The sequence below is a fragment of the Petaurus breviceps genome, unplaced genomic scaffold, assembly GCF_028583685.1.
Source record: "Petaurus breviceps papuanus isolate PSGF00001 unplaced genomic scaffold, PetGlider_PUasm1.0 175, whole genome shotgun sequence".
NCBI classification, from domain to species: Eukaryota; Metazoa; Chordata; class Mammalia; order Diprotodontia; family Petauridae; genus Petaurus; species Petaurus breviceps.
The window spans coordinates 14,391,122-14,404,853 of NW_027185764.1; the positions used below are offsets into that span (position 1 = coordinate 14,391,122).

The following is a 13,732-nucleotide window of genomic DNA, read 5'->3' on the forward strand; positions in this document are numbered from 1 at the left end:
GAATTTTAGGACTCATAGTGCTCTAACACCTTCTGAAGAGTTCTCAACTAATGTACACCGTGTTTCTAATTTGTTTCATCACTCAAGTAGAATACTCCTTTAAATGAAGTATAAATGAAAGATTCAGAAGGACACACCAACACAGTTCTGCCTTGAAAACAGATTTTCCATTTCCAAACAGATTGTGGGAGAAAAAGAAGTAAATCTAAGGTAGTTTTCTAGGTTTAAAAGAGATGAGAAAGACGGCTTTTTAACATAGGTCTGCTTTTTATTTTCCACGTTCAACCTGTTGAGAAACCCTATCACAATCTGAAGGGCGGAGGGTACAGTCCGCTGTAGTGCTGCTTCAGCACACTAAAACATGGATGATACACTGTTTTCCTGCAGATTTTTTCTGGGACATAAAGAACACCAGTCCATGCACTTGGGATATAAAGAGAGTCCTTGAATGGCAACATTGTGTGATTGTGGGGATGATACACTTAAGAAATGCTACTGAGAGCAGTAGTCAAAAGTTACCTGCCAGTAGCCCTGCATAAAAGTCTGAGTAGCAAATACTGGTGGTTCTGGATTTTTTTTAAAAATCCCCCAAAAGTAAGAATTTAAAAGCAGTGCCTTAAAACCTCCCACAATGCAGACACTGGGGTTTAAAGGCACAAAATGTGTCAGAATGGAAGGATCCAGGTGTATTCACTGTCCAGAGAGCAAGAGAAAACACAAATAACTCAGAAGCTGTGTAGGCTTTCTGCAAAAGGATGAACTCCACTCCTGGCACGAGATATGGCAATGCTGCAATGATTAAAAAAAAAAAAAAAGATTAATATTTGCTATACTGAATATGCAAAAGCACTTTTTATTAGGGAAAGGGCTATATATGCAATTATAATTGATATTATCACTCCCTTGCCCTTGGAAAATTACAAGCAGATGAAGCAATTATGATAACAGAATCTTAGATATGCATGATTGAGGCTCATCTATCCAATGCCAGAGATCTCTCCTAACCTACTGTTGAGAAATGGTATTCCAGTCTCTATTTAATACTCCTGGTGATGGTCTAAGTTCACTACTTCATTAAACAGGAAAACAAGGATAAGTAATAAACTCAAGGATCAGAAGCTCCCCCAATCATGTGAGTTATCACATGAAATCAACAATACTGCCATTGCTAAGACTGCTCATCAGTCCCTCACTGTCATCCTGACAACAATACAGCAGTGATATAAAGAAACTCAAGCATGTTCTTACAATCTTCTAAACGCTAACTTCTGTGACACCAAATAAGCCAGCTCAGGCCCTATGGGAAAGGAATCCTTTCCAAGCAGAGCTGATGAGTAAAACTCTGTGTGGAATTCACAGCTGAGTAATGCCAACACATCCTAAGGGGGATACTTGGCCTTAGTACAACAATGCTTGATGTTGACTTTCCTGTCCCTCCCTCTCCCAATGATCTCAAGAGACAGAGGAGGGCTTTCTACCAGTTAATTTTAGCTTCAGGCCATGCTCCACCCCACAGCCCCTCTTTAAAAATCACCTTCTAGTTATTCGTAATTTTTCAGTCTGTTTCACTTTTTTATGAAATGGCATTGTACCCATCTAGGAAATCTCGGATGAAAAGTTCTGACGGTTATCTTCAATCTAATTAACTACCACACACTAAATAGATTATGCCTTAAAGAGAAAACATGGCACCAATGGACAATCTTCACTTTGAAATAAGGAAAACCTGGGAGCTAGGCACTTTGCTAAGAGTTTTCTACAATTATTATCTCATCTGATCCTCACAATAAGCTTGTGAGGTGGGTACTGTTATTATCTCCATTTTACAGTTGGGGAAACTGAGGCAAATAGGATTTGAACTCAATTCTTCCTACTCCAGGCCCAGTACTTAATCCACTGTTGCCACCAGCTGCCTAGACACAGATAAGACTTTAGCTTCATGTATACATTTAGTTATTTTATATCCTAATTTATAAGATAATGATTTGGAAGAGAAAGAAGAAAACTGACAAAAAATATAACAAAAAAGAGTTAATCTTACCAGGACCCTATCAGATTACTCCTGGTTTCCAAGGGGAATAATTTCTTCAGTGACAAAAAATTCAATTGTCTCTTCTTCCCAATCATCTACATTGCTATCTAGTTCATCAGTGTCTACACCTATAAAAAGGAAAAGAAATTATTAAATAAGGGATTGAGAGCACTTTAGATGTCCAGCTGCAATGTTACATTTATAGTGAACTGATGGCCACAAGAGAACTCATAAAACGTAAGAAAGTTGGAATCTCTTCTCTCTCCTTTCTAACTCAATGGCTTAAATACCAAGTGACTGCTCAGCAGATAAAAGCACTTCTGTATTCAAACAAGAATAAATGTCAAACTTTCGGTTTTAAGATTTTTCAAGGGTGCAAGACTTTGCCCTATAAGTAGATGCAAAAGCACTTTTAACACAGCTTGAATTTAGCCTCCATTCCCTGGGCACCCAAAGGTTTTAAGAATGTGTTTTTTAACTCTATAACACTGAACAAATTTACACAGCACCAGTATATGGTCGTTATAGTATTTGCTGTTTACCTCCTCGTAATTCCAGGCGCTCATTTTTCTGCTCCATATAAAGTTCTTGGGCCATTTTTCGATATTTCCTAAAATCTTCCATCATTGTACGTCTCCTCTCTACCAATTCCTAGAGAAAAATGTAAATGAAGGGCATTTTTAAACTGGAACTGAGTGCCTGAGACACATATACACTAAAAGCACCAGAAAACCTTTTAATGTTGGTAACTGTAACCTGAGAAGAAAATTTTTAATTAACGAATTCTAAAGGAAGAAGAAAGGGAAAGGGAAATTGAGGTTATGTCTTCCTCTATTCTTGATTTTTCCTTCATTTCAGAATACAGTTCCCTTTACTGGAATATCAATTTGGCTTCTGGGGGGTTGGAGGGAGGGAGAGGAAGGAGAAGAACAAGCTTATTCTGGAAGCTGTGATTTGATCTTTTATACAACAAAGTGTTTCTGGATCCAGAGCATCTTTACTGTTAGTTAAAACTAACATTTTTATTATATTATAGAACTGAAATGTAATGACAAAAATCAGATTATACTCTAGCCACTTCAAGTACATCAGTTTGATGAAGCCTCCTTCATGCTTCAAACCTTCCCCAATATGTCTTAGTGTGTGGGAGCAGAATTATATTTCCAATATCTCCACAAGGAGAAAACATTTCAGGATCCTTTTCTTCCTGTGTAGTCATAATGCTCTCTTCTCCAATAACCAACATGCTTGTTTTTCTTTATCATGAAAAAGCTGTCTTTCACCTTTAACCTTTATTGAGGTCAGGAACAAAACTTACCTTTGAGGCTTTGGATTGGCTCAAACGATCTTTCTGTTCAAAAATCTTGGAGTATCTCTTTAGATCCTTTTTAATTTGCTAAAACAAGGACAAATCACTCAGGATTTAATTAAACATACAGTCTGAATTAAAAAGCAAATTTCACCATGACCCGATGAACTGTCACCCATCAGGACTAAATAGATACACTTCCCCCAGCAGCATCCTAGTGTGCTTACATTCTTTTTAAAGCAGATTCCCCTTCCTCTAGAAGGGCTTTCTCCTCTAGCCCTGGGATTTACTGAGCCTCCCTCTTAGTTCTGACCTAATATCATTAACTAATTTCATTGTAATTATGCAAATCCTATAGAAAGGTTGCTTTTAAATCCATTAAAGTTTTTTAAACAACCTTCAACACTTATTTCCCATTTACTACTTCAGTTCATACAGCACTTCTCAGAATGGTACTGATATACCTTTAAACAACTAGAATTCTCTGCAGGTGCTAAAGTAAGCAGCCACAAAAGTCTGGATAATCCTCTAAAACTGGTACGTTTCATTTAGATTCCACTGTCCTAAAAACAAAGAGTTCCCCCTTAAGAGTGAGGTCTTAGAATATCGTTATCCACGTTCCCTAAATAATAATGACTATTCCCATAACCTAACCATACCTTTATCTGATCCTGGCTGAGCAGAGTTGGGGGCCGAGGCCTCCACAGCAACTGGCAGAAACGATCCTTGTTATTCTTTTGAAGGAGACGGCCTTGAAAGGTCCATAGCCAGTAGGCATTATCCACCTAAGAATGGTAAATGTGAAACCTATGACTCTAGGAAGCATACAGAGATCCATGTGCATGTAACAGAACTCCAGGTTTAACATAACTGGGGGAAGAGCACCCCAGTAATTACGCTGGTCTTCCTTAGAACACTAACCTACAGTTCAACACAACCCACATCCAACATTTCCTCTTAGCAATCCATGGGGTAGTCATACCACTGACATTATAATCACTCCTCCCCAACCCCACCCACCCACCCATTCTACCATGAAGAACTTAAGACTGATGTTTTCCTCTCTAATCATGTCCTTCTAGTTCTTCCTCTGCCTCATTTTTCCTAAAACCATTCTTAGTCCTTACTTCAACCTCCAATGCCCATTTCTCACTGCTCACCATCCTATGCCTTCCTCCTCAATACATTACTCTCTCTTGGCTCCTTTAACTCTCTCCTGGTTCTCCTCCCACTGGTGCGACGATTCCTTCTCAGTCTCTATTATGTATTACACACCCCCACCAGGATGTTCCACAAGCACCTCAAACATGACCCAAACTTAACTCATCTGACATCTAAACCCACACCTTTTCCAAGCTTTCTTGATTTTGTAGACACCACCTTACTTTTATTGGCACCATCATCTCCTCATTCACTTAAGTTCATAACCTCGGTCGTCTCTAACTCCCCTTCAATCCCAGCCACACTCCATCAGCTGCAAAATTCTACTGATTCTACCTTCACAGTAACTTCTGAATTCGCCGCTTCCTGTCCACTCACCTAGCCACCCCTTACTTCGTGCCTCATCATCTTTCTTCTATGCTACTGAAAGAGCTTGTCCCTCTCCTTCTCCATCTATCTTCCACAGTTGCCAAAATAATCTTCCTAAGGCATAGGTCTGACCACGACATTTCTTCCCCTCCCATCTGGGAGGCAACACAGCTTAGGAGAAGCAGTGCAGTGCAGTGGGGAAGGCACTGGACAGGAAGATCTAGGTTTGAATCCCACCTCAAATACTAACGACACAGGCCCACAGACAAACTGCTCAGCCTCTCTGTGCCTCAGCTCTCTCACTTACAAAATAAGGAGCTGAACTCAATAGCTTCCTAAGCCTTTTCCCAGCTCTAAATCTCTAACCTCTAATCTATAAAAAGACAAACTCTTTAGCCTGACACCCAAAGTCCTTTGTGATTCAACTCCAATGTCCCCCCACTCCAGTATCATTCCACCTCACCCCTCAAACACTGTGTTCCAGAGCTGCCTTCTATCACCTCTAAATCATGGGCCATTCCCCAAGGCCTAAAATGTCCTCCCTCCTCCTCTCTACCTCTCAGGATTCTCTCTCTCTTCAAAGCTCAATTCAGGTGTCACCTCCTCCAAGAAGGGGAGTTTCCTTAGTTTTGTACATGTTGTATCCCATGCCTCAAGGCAGATCATCATGTGTATGCATTTCTAGCACCTGATGCATACCAGGCACCAAATTTCTGGTGAATAATGACGAATTTTACTCTAAGTATTGTCAACCCTGCCCTACGGTAGCTTGTAGACAACAACCCTTCAAAGTAAAAGTTCACTCTAGCTCCCAAAAACTTTCACTAAAACAGATATACATTGAAACAAGCACTAATTAAGGGCTGGATGGTCAATAGGCTGTAAGGAAACAGATTTCATAAACGAAACAATCCCTACCTGATGTATGGAGCTCACATTCTAACGGGTGACAACAAGAAGTTATGTAATAAAAACAAAGGAAACAAATACCAGGAAGTTTGGGTATGAGCAGCTGAAAGGACTGAGAAAGGCTTCACAGAGAAGATAAAACTACAGCTTAAGGGAAGAACTCTGTGAAGCAGAAGGAAGAACTGCATTCCAGGCATGGGAGACAAGCAGAATGAGAGAGGAAGTCATCTATAACGAGGCTATAAAGATCGGTCCAGGGGAAGATTGTGAAGGCCTTCAAAGCTCATACAGGATGCCTCCAAAGCATTAGTGCACAAAGACTTTGGAGCGTTGGCTTTGATTCTGGAGGCAGCAGGAAGGTAATGGGATTTATCCAGTGTGTGGGTAGGATGGGGGGTGAACAGTCATACCTACAATTAATGCCACTTTTAATGATATAATTGTTGCCACTTTGGTAACAAAGTGGACTTGAGGTAGGGACACCAAAGGCAGAAAAATGTAATATGTGAGGCAAGAGGTAGGCGGACCCCTAAAGGCAGAAGCCAGCTTAGTAAAGAGTGGTCACATGTGAAAGATGGTGGCGAGACAGAAAAGCAATAATGGCAACTGTCTAATTATGTGGGGTGAAGGAGAGCAATTAGTCAAAGAAAACAATCAAGGTTGCAAATCTGAAAAAACACAAGAATGGTGCTCCCTTTGACAGAAACTGGGAATTGTGGAAGATGGAGGATTTGGAAAAAGATGTTCTGAACATAGAATTAAGGTCGACGGGACACCCAAGCTTGAAGTTAAAGGGAGAAACAGGACCCAGTGTATATATCTGGGAGACAGAGTCAGAAATGAAATCCTAGGTCTTCTAACTGTCCAAAAGGTTCTGATCTTGACTGGGCTGATTCTGACTGCTTGTTATGACTCAAGGTATCCAACTGGCAATTACTGAAGTCCACTTTACCTTCTGTGCCATAATTCTCTCAATCTACATTTTGATGAGTGTGAAGAGGACAATTTTGATGCTTTTTTCCTACTCCAGTAATTCACAATGGGACCTCGGTGCTCAGCAGGCCAACCCAACAGACTTAATGCCAACAATAAGCCCTATAAAACAGCTTAAAGTGTGATTTAAGAAAAGGATCTGGAGGTGGTATGCAATAGGCTTATACTAGTGGGCAAGTCACAAAAGCATAGAATCTATGCAATGCTAAAAAGATACTTCAGTGCCCCAAACCCAGCGGGCAGAGGAGGAGCATGGGATGGGGGTGGGGCTAGACAGGGACAGCACGCTTTGTCCAAGGCACAGAGACCTCTGTTAGATAAAGACTGATGACCTGTAATTCCAGCATGTGCTACCTTTTAGGAAAGCGGGCACCATCTCTAACGACATGAGACTCTCAAGGGAGTCACAGCATTACCCATGCCATTTGCCGCCTGTTTTCAAAGGCCCCGCAACAGCTTCATTTACCTTATGGCTCCACCAGGACACAGAAGTTACAACATAACGGCCTGTAGGGTCCCACTCAACATCAGAAGCCATGTAGTGTTCTGCAATGTTCATCATGGTACAATCTGATGTGTCGACAAAAGCCAGGGCTCCATTCATGCTGCAGAGATAAGGCGGTCATTACATACAAGCAGCTTCATTACCCTGGCCATTATGAGAAAGCGAGAGGTTAAGGGGTGGAGTGAACCACTGAGGCACCTCACTGCTCTCTGGCATCTCTCAGCTCTGGCTGTAGCATTTCATTTAATGCCAAGACCATGACCTCACAGACTGGTAAACAGAATAACAATATTAAATAAAGTGGCAAAGTTAACAACCGGGGTACACCCCAGTAACATATAGTAGTGATGTGAGACCCATGTCATTTGCAGCACTACACCTTCTGTGGTAACAGTCAATGTGCAGAGAAACAAGAGGACCTTTTCAGTTACTGTATGACTCATCTCAGAAATAAGGATATTCTCAAGGGTAACTAAGTATTTTTCCTTCAAGAAGATACACAATCTACTAAAGTATTATTACTAGAGAAAATGACTGCTCACAACTCAATTAAGACAGAGTAACAGAGCTTCCAGAAAATGATCACACAGAAATTACAACACATCAGTTAGGTCTACTGGCATTTGGAAGTTATACTTTTATTTGCCTCTATCTCACAGTCGCAAGTCTAAGGACACTGATGACAGACTGCTGTGTGTTAATGTTAGAAAGGCATCAACAGTAGTGGAAAAAGCAAGGCATCTGTAATAAGAGGACAAGAGTTTAATCCACTCTCTTTCCTGCCACTTATTATGGCTGTCACCTGGGGAAAGTCACTCCATCTCTCTGGGCCACAGTTTCCCTATCTGTAAAATGAGGAGGATCACCTCTTCAATGCACAAGAATATATTTTCTGGCCCCGGAGTCGGGAGGACCCGAGTTTGGTTCCGGCCTTAGACACTTAAAACCTACACAAAAAAACTAGCCATGTAACCTTGGGCAAGTTACTTAACCCCAACTGCCTTCCAAAAGGAAAAAAAAAAAAAAAAAAAAAAAAAAAAAGAATATATTTTCTACAAAACACCTCAAATATTGGGACAACTGCTCGTTACAAAGTGGGGAACAGGAACCAAATCTCAACTTTCTGTGTTCACCATACATGGCAAATTTCTTAAGACAAGTAAAAGGCACTCAATAAGAGAAACCCACCTCCTCAGACCAGCTAGAACAACAAATTGTCCTTGAGGACTCCAAAATATTGTGTTTGCTTGCTGCTTATCAAACATTTCTGAAAAGAAGGAAATATTTTGTTAAAAATTTCTTCTTAAGGAAACTGTTTCTTTACCTAAGGAGATAAATGACAAATTATGGCAAACCAAAGAGGGTTTGGTCATGCATCTGTCCTGTTCCCTAAAAGACTATTAGAAAATTAACTAGCTACTTCTATGGTACATAACCTCTATAAAACTGCTTATCATCTTGGGGGAAGAAAATTTGGAACTCACAATTAAAAAGAAAAAGAATGTTAGAAATTGTCTTTACATGTCATTTGAAAAAAAAAATAAAATGCTATTTAAAATTTTTTAAAACCCAGTCTTTGGAGTTTTTCAGAGTTCACAAAAGACTTATCAATTAAAGCTCAAGTAAATAATAGTCTAAAATTCCTTTTAAAGGGCAAAGAGAAAAAAAAATTGGAAACCTTAGTAATACTGCATAAGTTGATGAACTCTTAACTTTCTCATGAAAATCTTTTTAAAAAGAGAATGATCTAGGCAAATAATTCCACTTAGAAGTTTTTTTTTCTAGCTTATTCCTATTCTTTCTTTAAAAAAATTAGATAGTTACTCAAATATGCTTTTTTCTGGATTTTTAAAAAATTCTATTTGTTTAACAAGTTTACCTATTAAATATCTCATTTCCAAATTTACAGGACCACTTTTCCAGAGGTCATTTACTTGGCAACCTTACCAATCTGAAACTTAGCCAATACGATATAATCAACAACTTCCAGCAGCCAAAATAATGTTATAAAGTCTGTGCACTAAAGATCATGTCCTTCTAAATTATTTTTAGAAACTGAAGTTTATTTGTTGTTATTATTATTAAACATGTTAATAAAGCTGTATCATTTTCTAGTTCAGAGCATTCTATTTCTATCTATTCTAACTATTCTAGTTCTATCCATCCTTCTATTCAAACAACCTTTTTAAAGAATCTCTTACGTGGCAAAGCATTTTTCTAGGCAGTGGGGAAAACACAAAGATAACCATGTTGTGGTTTCTTCTCTGTGGAACTTTAGACTCACAGCAAGTATTGCCACACAATAGTCACTGTTCTTCAGACAATTACCATAGGGCAAAAGAGAATATATAAAAAAGAAGAGGCACTAGGGAAGATCTGAGGAAGGAAAGATCATTTCTGACAGAGGTGGCCAGGGAAGGTTTCTTAGAGACAGAATTCTAACTGGGTGAGAATTTTAATGGGTAGAGATGGCAAGGATGGGATGCAGCCATTCTAGACAGAGATTACCCAGTTATTTTTCCTTTGTGCAATATTATGGCTGCTAAATTGTGGTTTTAACAGATTTCAGTGTGGTATATATTTTTTACAAGATAAGAGTATCTTCTTAGTCTTTATGGTTATTTAAGATGCCTTTGAATGTGTCTGCCTCACTTAAAGGGAATCAGGAGACTTTTTAAAACTTGAACACTTTTTGGAATAACAATGTAAATCACCCAAGTTATAAGGAAAGTATAATAGAAAAATATGCTTCCCATCTCCTTTCAAATGCTTATTTTTGCCTTACTTTGATCTAAGTCAATTAATGTGATCAACTCTTTAAAGTGAGTTTCCACTACCAAGTCACATAATGACAGAGCAATGAAAGCTAGGCTCTCTGGAACAATATATTCTATCGAACAAGAGAAATTATTGCTCAGGATATACTCATTCAAAAGGAAGACCAAGAATACCTGATTACACTTTCCACATGCAGTCTTGTAAAAAACATAATATCTTAATACACACCGTTTCCAAAAAAGCCTCAATTTCCCCATCCATGATGATTATACTGTACTTCACGTTTTATCTTTATTGAACATTTAAATAATATCTTGGTATGTGAGTTTAGGTTACTAGAAACAATAGTCCTACATAAGTAAAATGAGGGGCAGCTAGGTGGTGAGGTGAATACAGCACCAGCCCTGGAGTCAGGTGGACCTAAGTTCAAATCTGGCCTCAGACACTTAACACTTACTAGCCGTGTGACTTTGGGCAAGTCACTTAACCCCAACTGCCCTTCCCTCCCCGCTCTAAAAAAGCAAAAAATAAAATAAAATAAAATGAGCACTGTTCACAAGAAACAAACAATACAACATCACCGACACAAAACTGTAAGGAAAAGACATCTGTTCCCAATAAAGGCAAGTGAAGTCTACTTACTGATAAGTTCAATCTTTCCATTATTTTTTACATGGTAGAAAGAAACGGATATTCGAGGAGCCTCACCATGTAGCACAGCAAACTTACTTCCATTTGGTTCCCAAGCAAAGGCTATTATGCTTTCTAGAAGAAAACAAAAGGGTCACACTTCCTTTCCCATGATAAAAGCTAGTGTTTATATAGTGGTTTAAAGGTAACAGTGTGACTAACATTGTCTCATTGGGGCCTTAAAACAACCTGGTAAGGCTGATGCTACAGGTAATATCATTAGCCCCTTTTGCAGATGAAGAAACTGAAGCTCAAGGAAATTAAGTGTAGGAGAAGGGATTCAAACCCGGGTGTTCAGCAATCACTAATAAATCAGTCTTAACACACAACTACAGTTAAAATAGCTAACATTCATATAGTACTTTAAGGCTTATGAAGCTCTTCTCATTTGGTCCTCACAAACCTGGGAATATTAACTGTTATGCAATATAATGACTTTCCAAGGTAGACCAAAGATAAAGTCATATTTATGATTAAAATGGGATATTTAACTTGGTAAATTAATGTATGTGGAATCCTTTGTTCAATGGGCCAAAAAAGTAAATCCAGGGATTTCTTCCAGCAATACTGGAGATAAACCACTTGAAAGTAGGCAGTCTCTTAACTTCCCTGTGCCTCAATTTCCTCACACAAAAAAATGGAATAATAGCACCTACCTCACAGGACTGTTGAAGGATCAGGTAAGTTAACATGAATAAATCGCTTTGTAAACTTTTAAGTATTATGTAAATGCTAGTTATTATTTCTAACAAGTAAATTATTATGGGCAAAAAGGGAGGAATTATACCCTTAGAAAGTATAGTTTCAAACAATAGAAGTATTTTCACAAATGTTAGTTAATATTGAGTTACAAATTTTTCTAAGGAACATTTCCATTTCAGTATATGGTGTTCTTAGCACTTTCCTTAAGGTATGAAAATGATTGCTGTGTTCAACCACTCACACAAGCATTTTGTCAGTGGAATGAAAAGGATATGGGTCACCGGTGTCAAAGCCCACGGATCCCTGAAGGTCTCATACTGACTTATCTATGTTGTACTATATTTTTATTTATTTTGTTAAACATTTCTCAGTTACATTTTAGTCTGGTTCCAGTGAGTTTGTGATGTAGATCATTTTTATCTAATACTAAAAATATTCAAGGAAATATGAATGTTCTAAATCACTATTAAAGACTTATGCAAACTTCAAATGATCTCAAGGTTTCAATTCAGTTTGCAAACTGACAAAGAAGAAAATAGTCAACATCAGAGAAGTTTTGCAAAGACAGCCATACTAATGCAATGCTGGTAGAGCTGGAAGTCAATACAACCAAACTATTTTGGAAATGGAATTATGCAAGTGACTAAAACTTTTGGTCCAGAAATTCTACAACTAGGCTTTTACACCAAAGAGTCAGATAGTTAGAAAAGCCCCATACATGACAAAAATCAAAATATTTATAGCAGCACTTTTTTGGGATACCAAAGAGTTGGAAACAAAGCAGATGCCCATAAATTGGGGAATGGCTGGAATCATGGTACATAAACATAATGAAATATTATTGAGCCCTAAGAAATAAAAAAAACAAAACTGTGAATACAGAGAAGCATGAAAAGATCTACACAATCTGATGCAGTGTAGTAAACAGAACCAAGGAAACTGACTACAACAATGTAAATGGAAAGAACCACAAAAAAGTGCAAAGGGTATGAAAAACAAAGTAGGGAAATGAGATAATACTCCCACACCACTCCTTTGCAGAGGTGAAAATAATACTACAGGTCCAACTAATACTAAGAACTGATTGGTTTGCTAATTATTTTTCTTTTTTCTCCCTTTTAAAAAAATATTCTGTTTTATAGGATGGCTTTCTGAGAGAGACAAGAGAAGGGAGACTGGGAGAAAGTATAAAAATAACTATTTTAAAAGAAAAATATTTAAGTTGGAAAAGTCAAATGTAAATCACTAATAACTTTTCCTCAAAATAAAGCCAACTACAAAGTATACTTTTATAAGACAGTATGTACTAAATAGGAACTATTATTATTGATAGCATTTATGTAGCACTTCAAGGTTTGCAAAGCACTTCACAAATACTACTTATTTTAATAGAGCATTTAAGCTGTCCCTTAAGCATTTCCATAGGCTTCAATATATCATCTGAAAATGAAATTTTTTCAAGAGAATCACATGTATTCAGATTCTGGTCAATTCTAAATGGAATATAAATTCCTATTCAATTTTAAAAAGCCAGAAGTATTTCCTTTGTTTAGTTATATAAACATGGTACATAAGATAACACAAAAAAGTGAAACTTGCCTTTCATTTCTACTACATCAACAGGCACCTGTTTCTCTCTCATACGGAAGATTTCAAAGTTGGTTACTACACCCTGTTTAAAAGTAAGGAAAAATACTGTTTTAATATGATAACATATAATAATACCATGTAATAATAATAATCCAGAAAGAGCTCTAAAGTCAGTCAGAGAGAGACCTTTGGAGCTGGGAGGTACTTTTAAAGGCTTTCAAATCTGATCCTTTCATTTTACATGTAAGAAACATGATTACCCTGAAGTTAAATGATTTGCCCCCAAAGGGCACATCATCTGCCCAACTAGAACACAAGGGAACTGGAACCTGAATATGTATCATTTGATTCCAACTCCAGTGAAATTAATAATTTTTTTTAAATGACTGTTTTTCCCCCCAGCTGGTAAATGATCCAAAGCTCTGTGAACTAGAAGCTTTCTAAGGAAGAAATGTAAATGATAAATAGCTTTGTGAAAAATCCTCTACATCATTATTAGAAAGATAAAAAAGTAAAGCAACTCTGACATTCCACCTCACACCCAGCAGATTACCTCCTAGAGTGGCTGTGGGAAAATCAGGGGCACTGGTAAGAGCTAGTGGATTTGTGAACTGGGCCAGTCATTTGGGTCAAAAAGGATTCTGGAACTTTATCCTAAGAGTTACTAAACTGTATATGGCTTCTGACCTATCTC

General features: G+C 38.0%; 1 protein-coding gene across 2 annotated transcripts in view; it reads right to left on the minus strand.

Annotated features, from left to right (window-relative positions):
* Positions 1-247: 247 nt before the first annotated feature.
* The window catches only part of EIF3B (eukaryotic translation initiation factor 3 subunit B), a 29,778-nt gene continuing 16,293 nt past the window's right edge, over positions 248-13,732 (minus strand). The window contains exons 11-19 of one of the 2 annotated variants that reach the window (XM_069084794.1): positions 13,048-13,120; positions 10,699-10,821; positions 8,467-8,545; positions 7,240-7,378; positions 4,001-4,126; positions 3,351-3,428; positions 2,575-2,683; positions 2,042-2,160; positions 248-789 (exon numbers count right to left, since the gene is read on the minus strand). In XM_069084794.1, the coding sequence (XP_068940895.1) occupies positions 2,057-2,160; positions 2,575-2,683; positions 3,351-3,428; positions 4,001-4,126; positions 7,240-7,378; positions 8,467-8,545; positions 10,699-10,821; positions 13,048-13,120 (831 nt within the window). In that variant the 3' untranslated portion in view covers positions 248-789; positions 2,042-2,056. Of the gene's footprint in view, positions 790-2,041; positions 2,161-2,574; positions 2,684-3,350; positions 3,429-4,000; positions 4,127-7,239; positions 7,379-8,466; positions 8,546-10,698; positions 10,822-13,043; positions 13,121-13,732 lie in introns of both variants that reach the window. The other variant, XM_069084795.1, reaches the window with a different exon arrangement.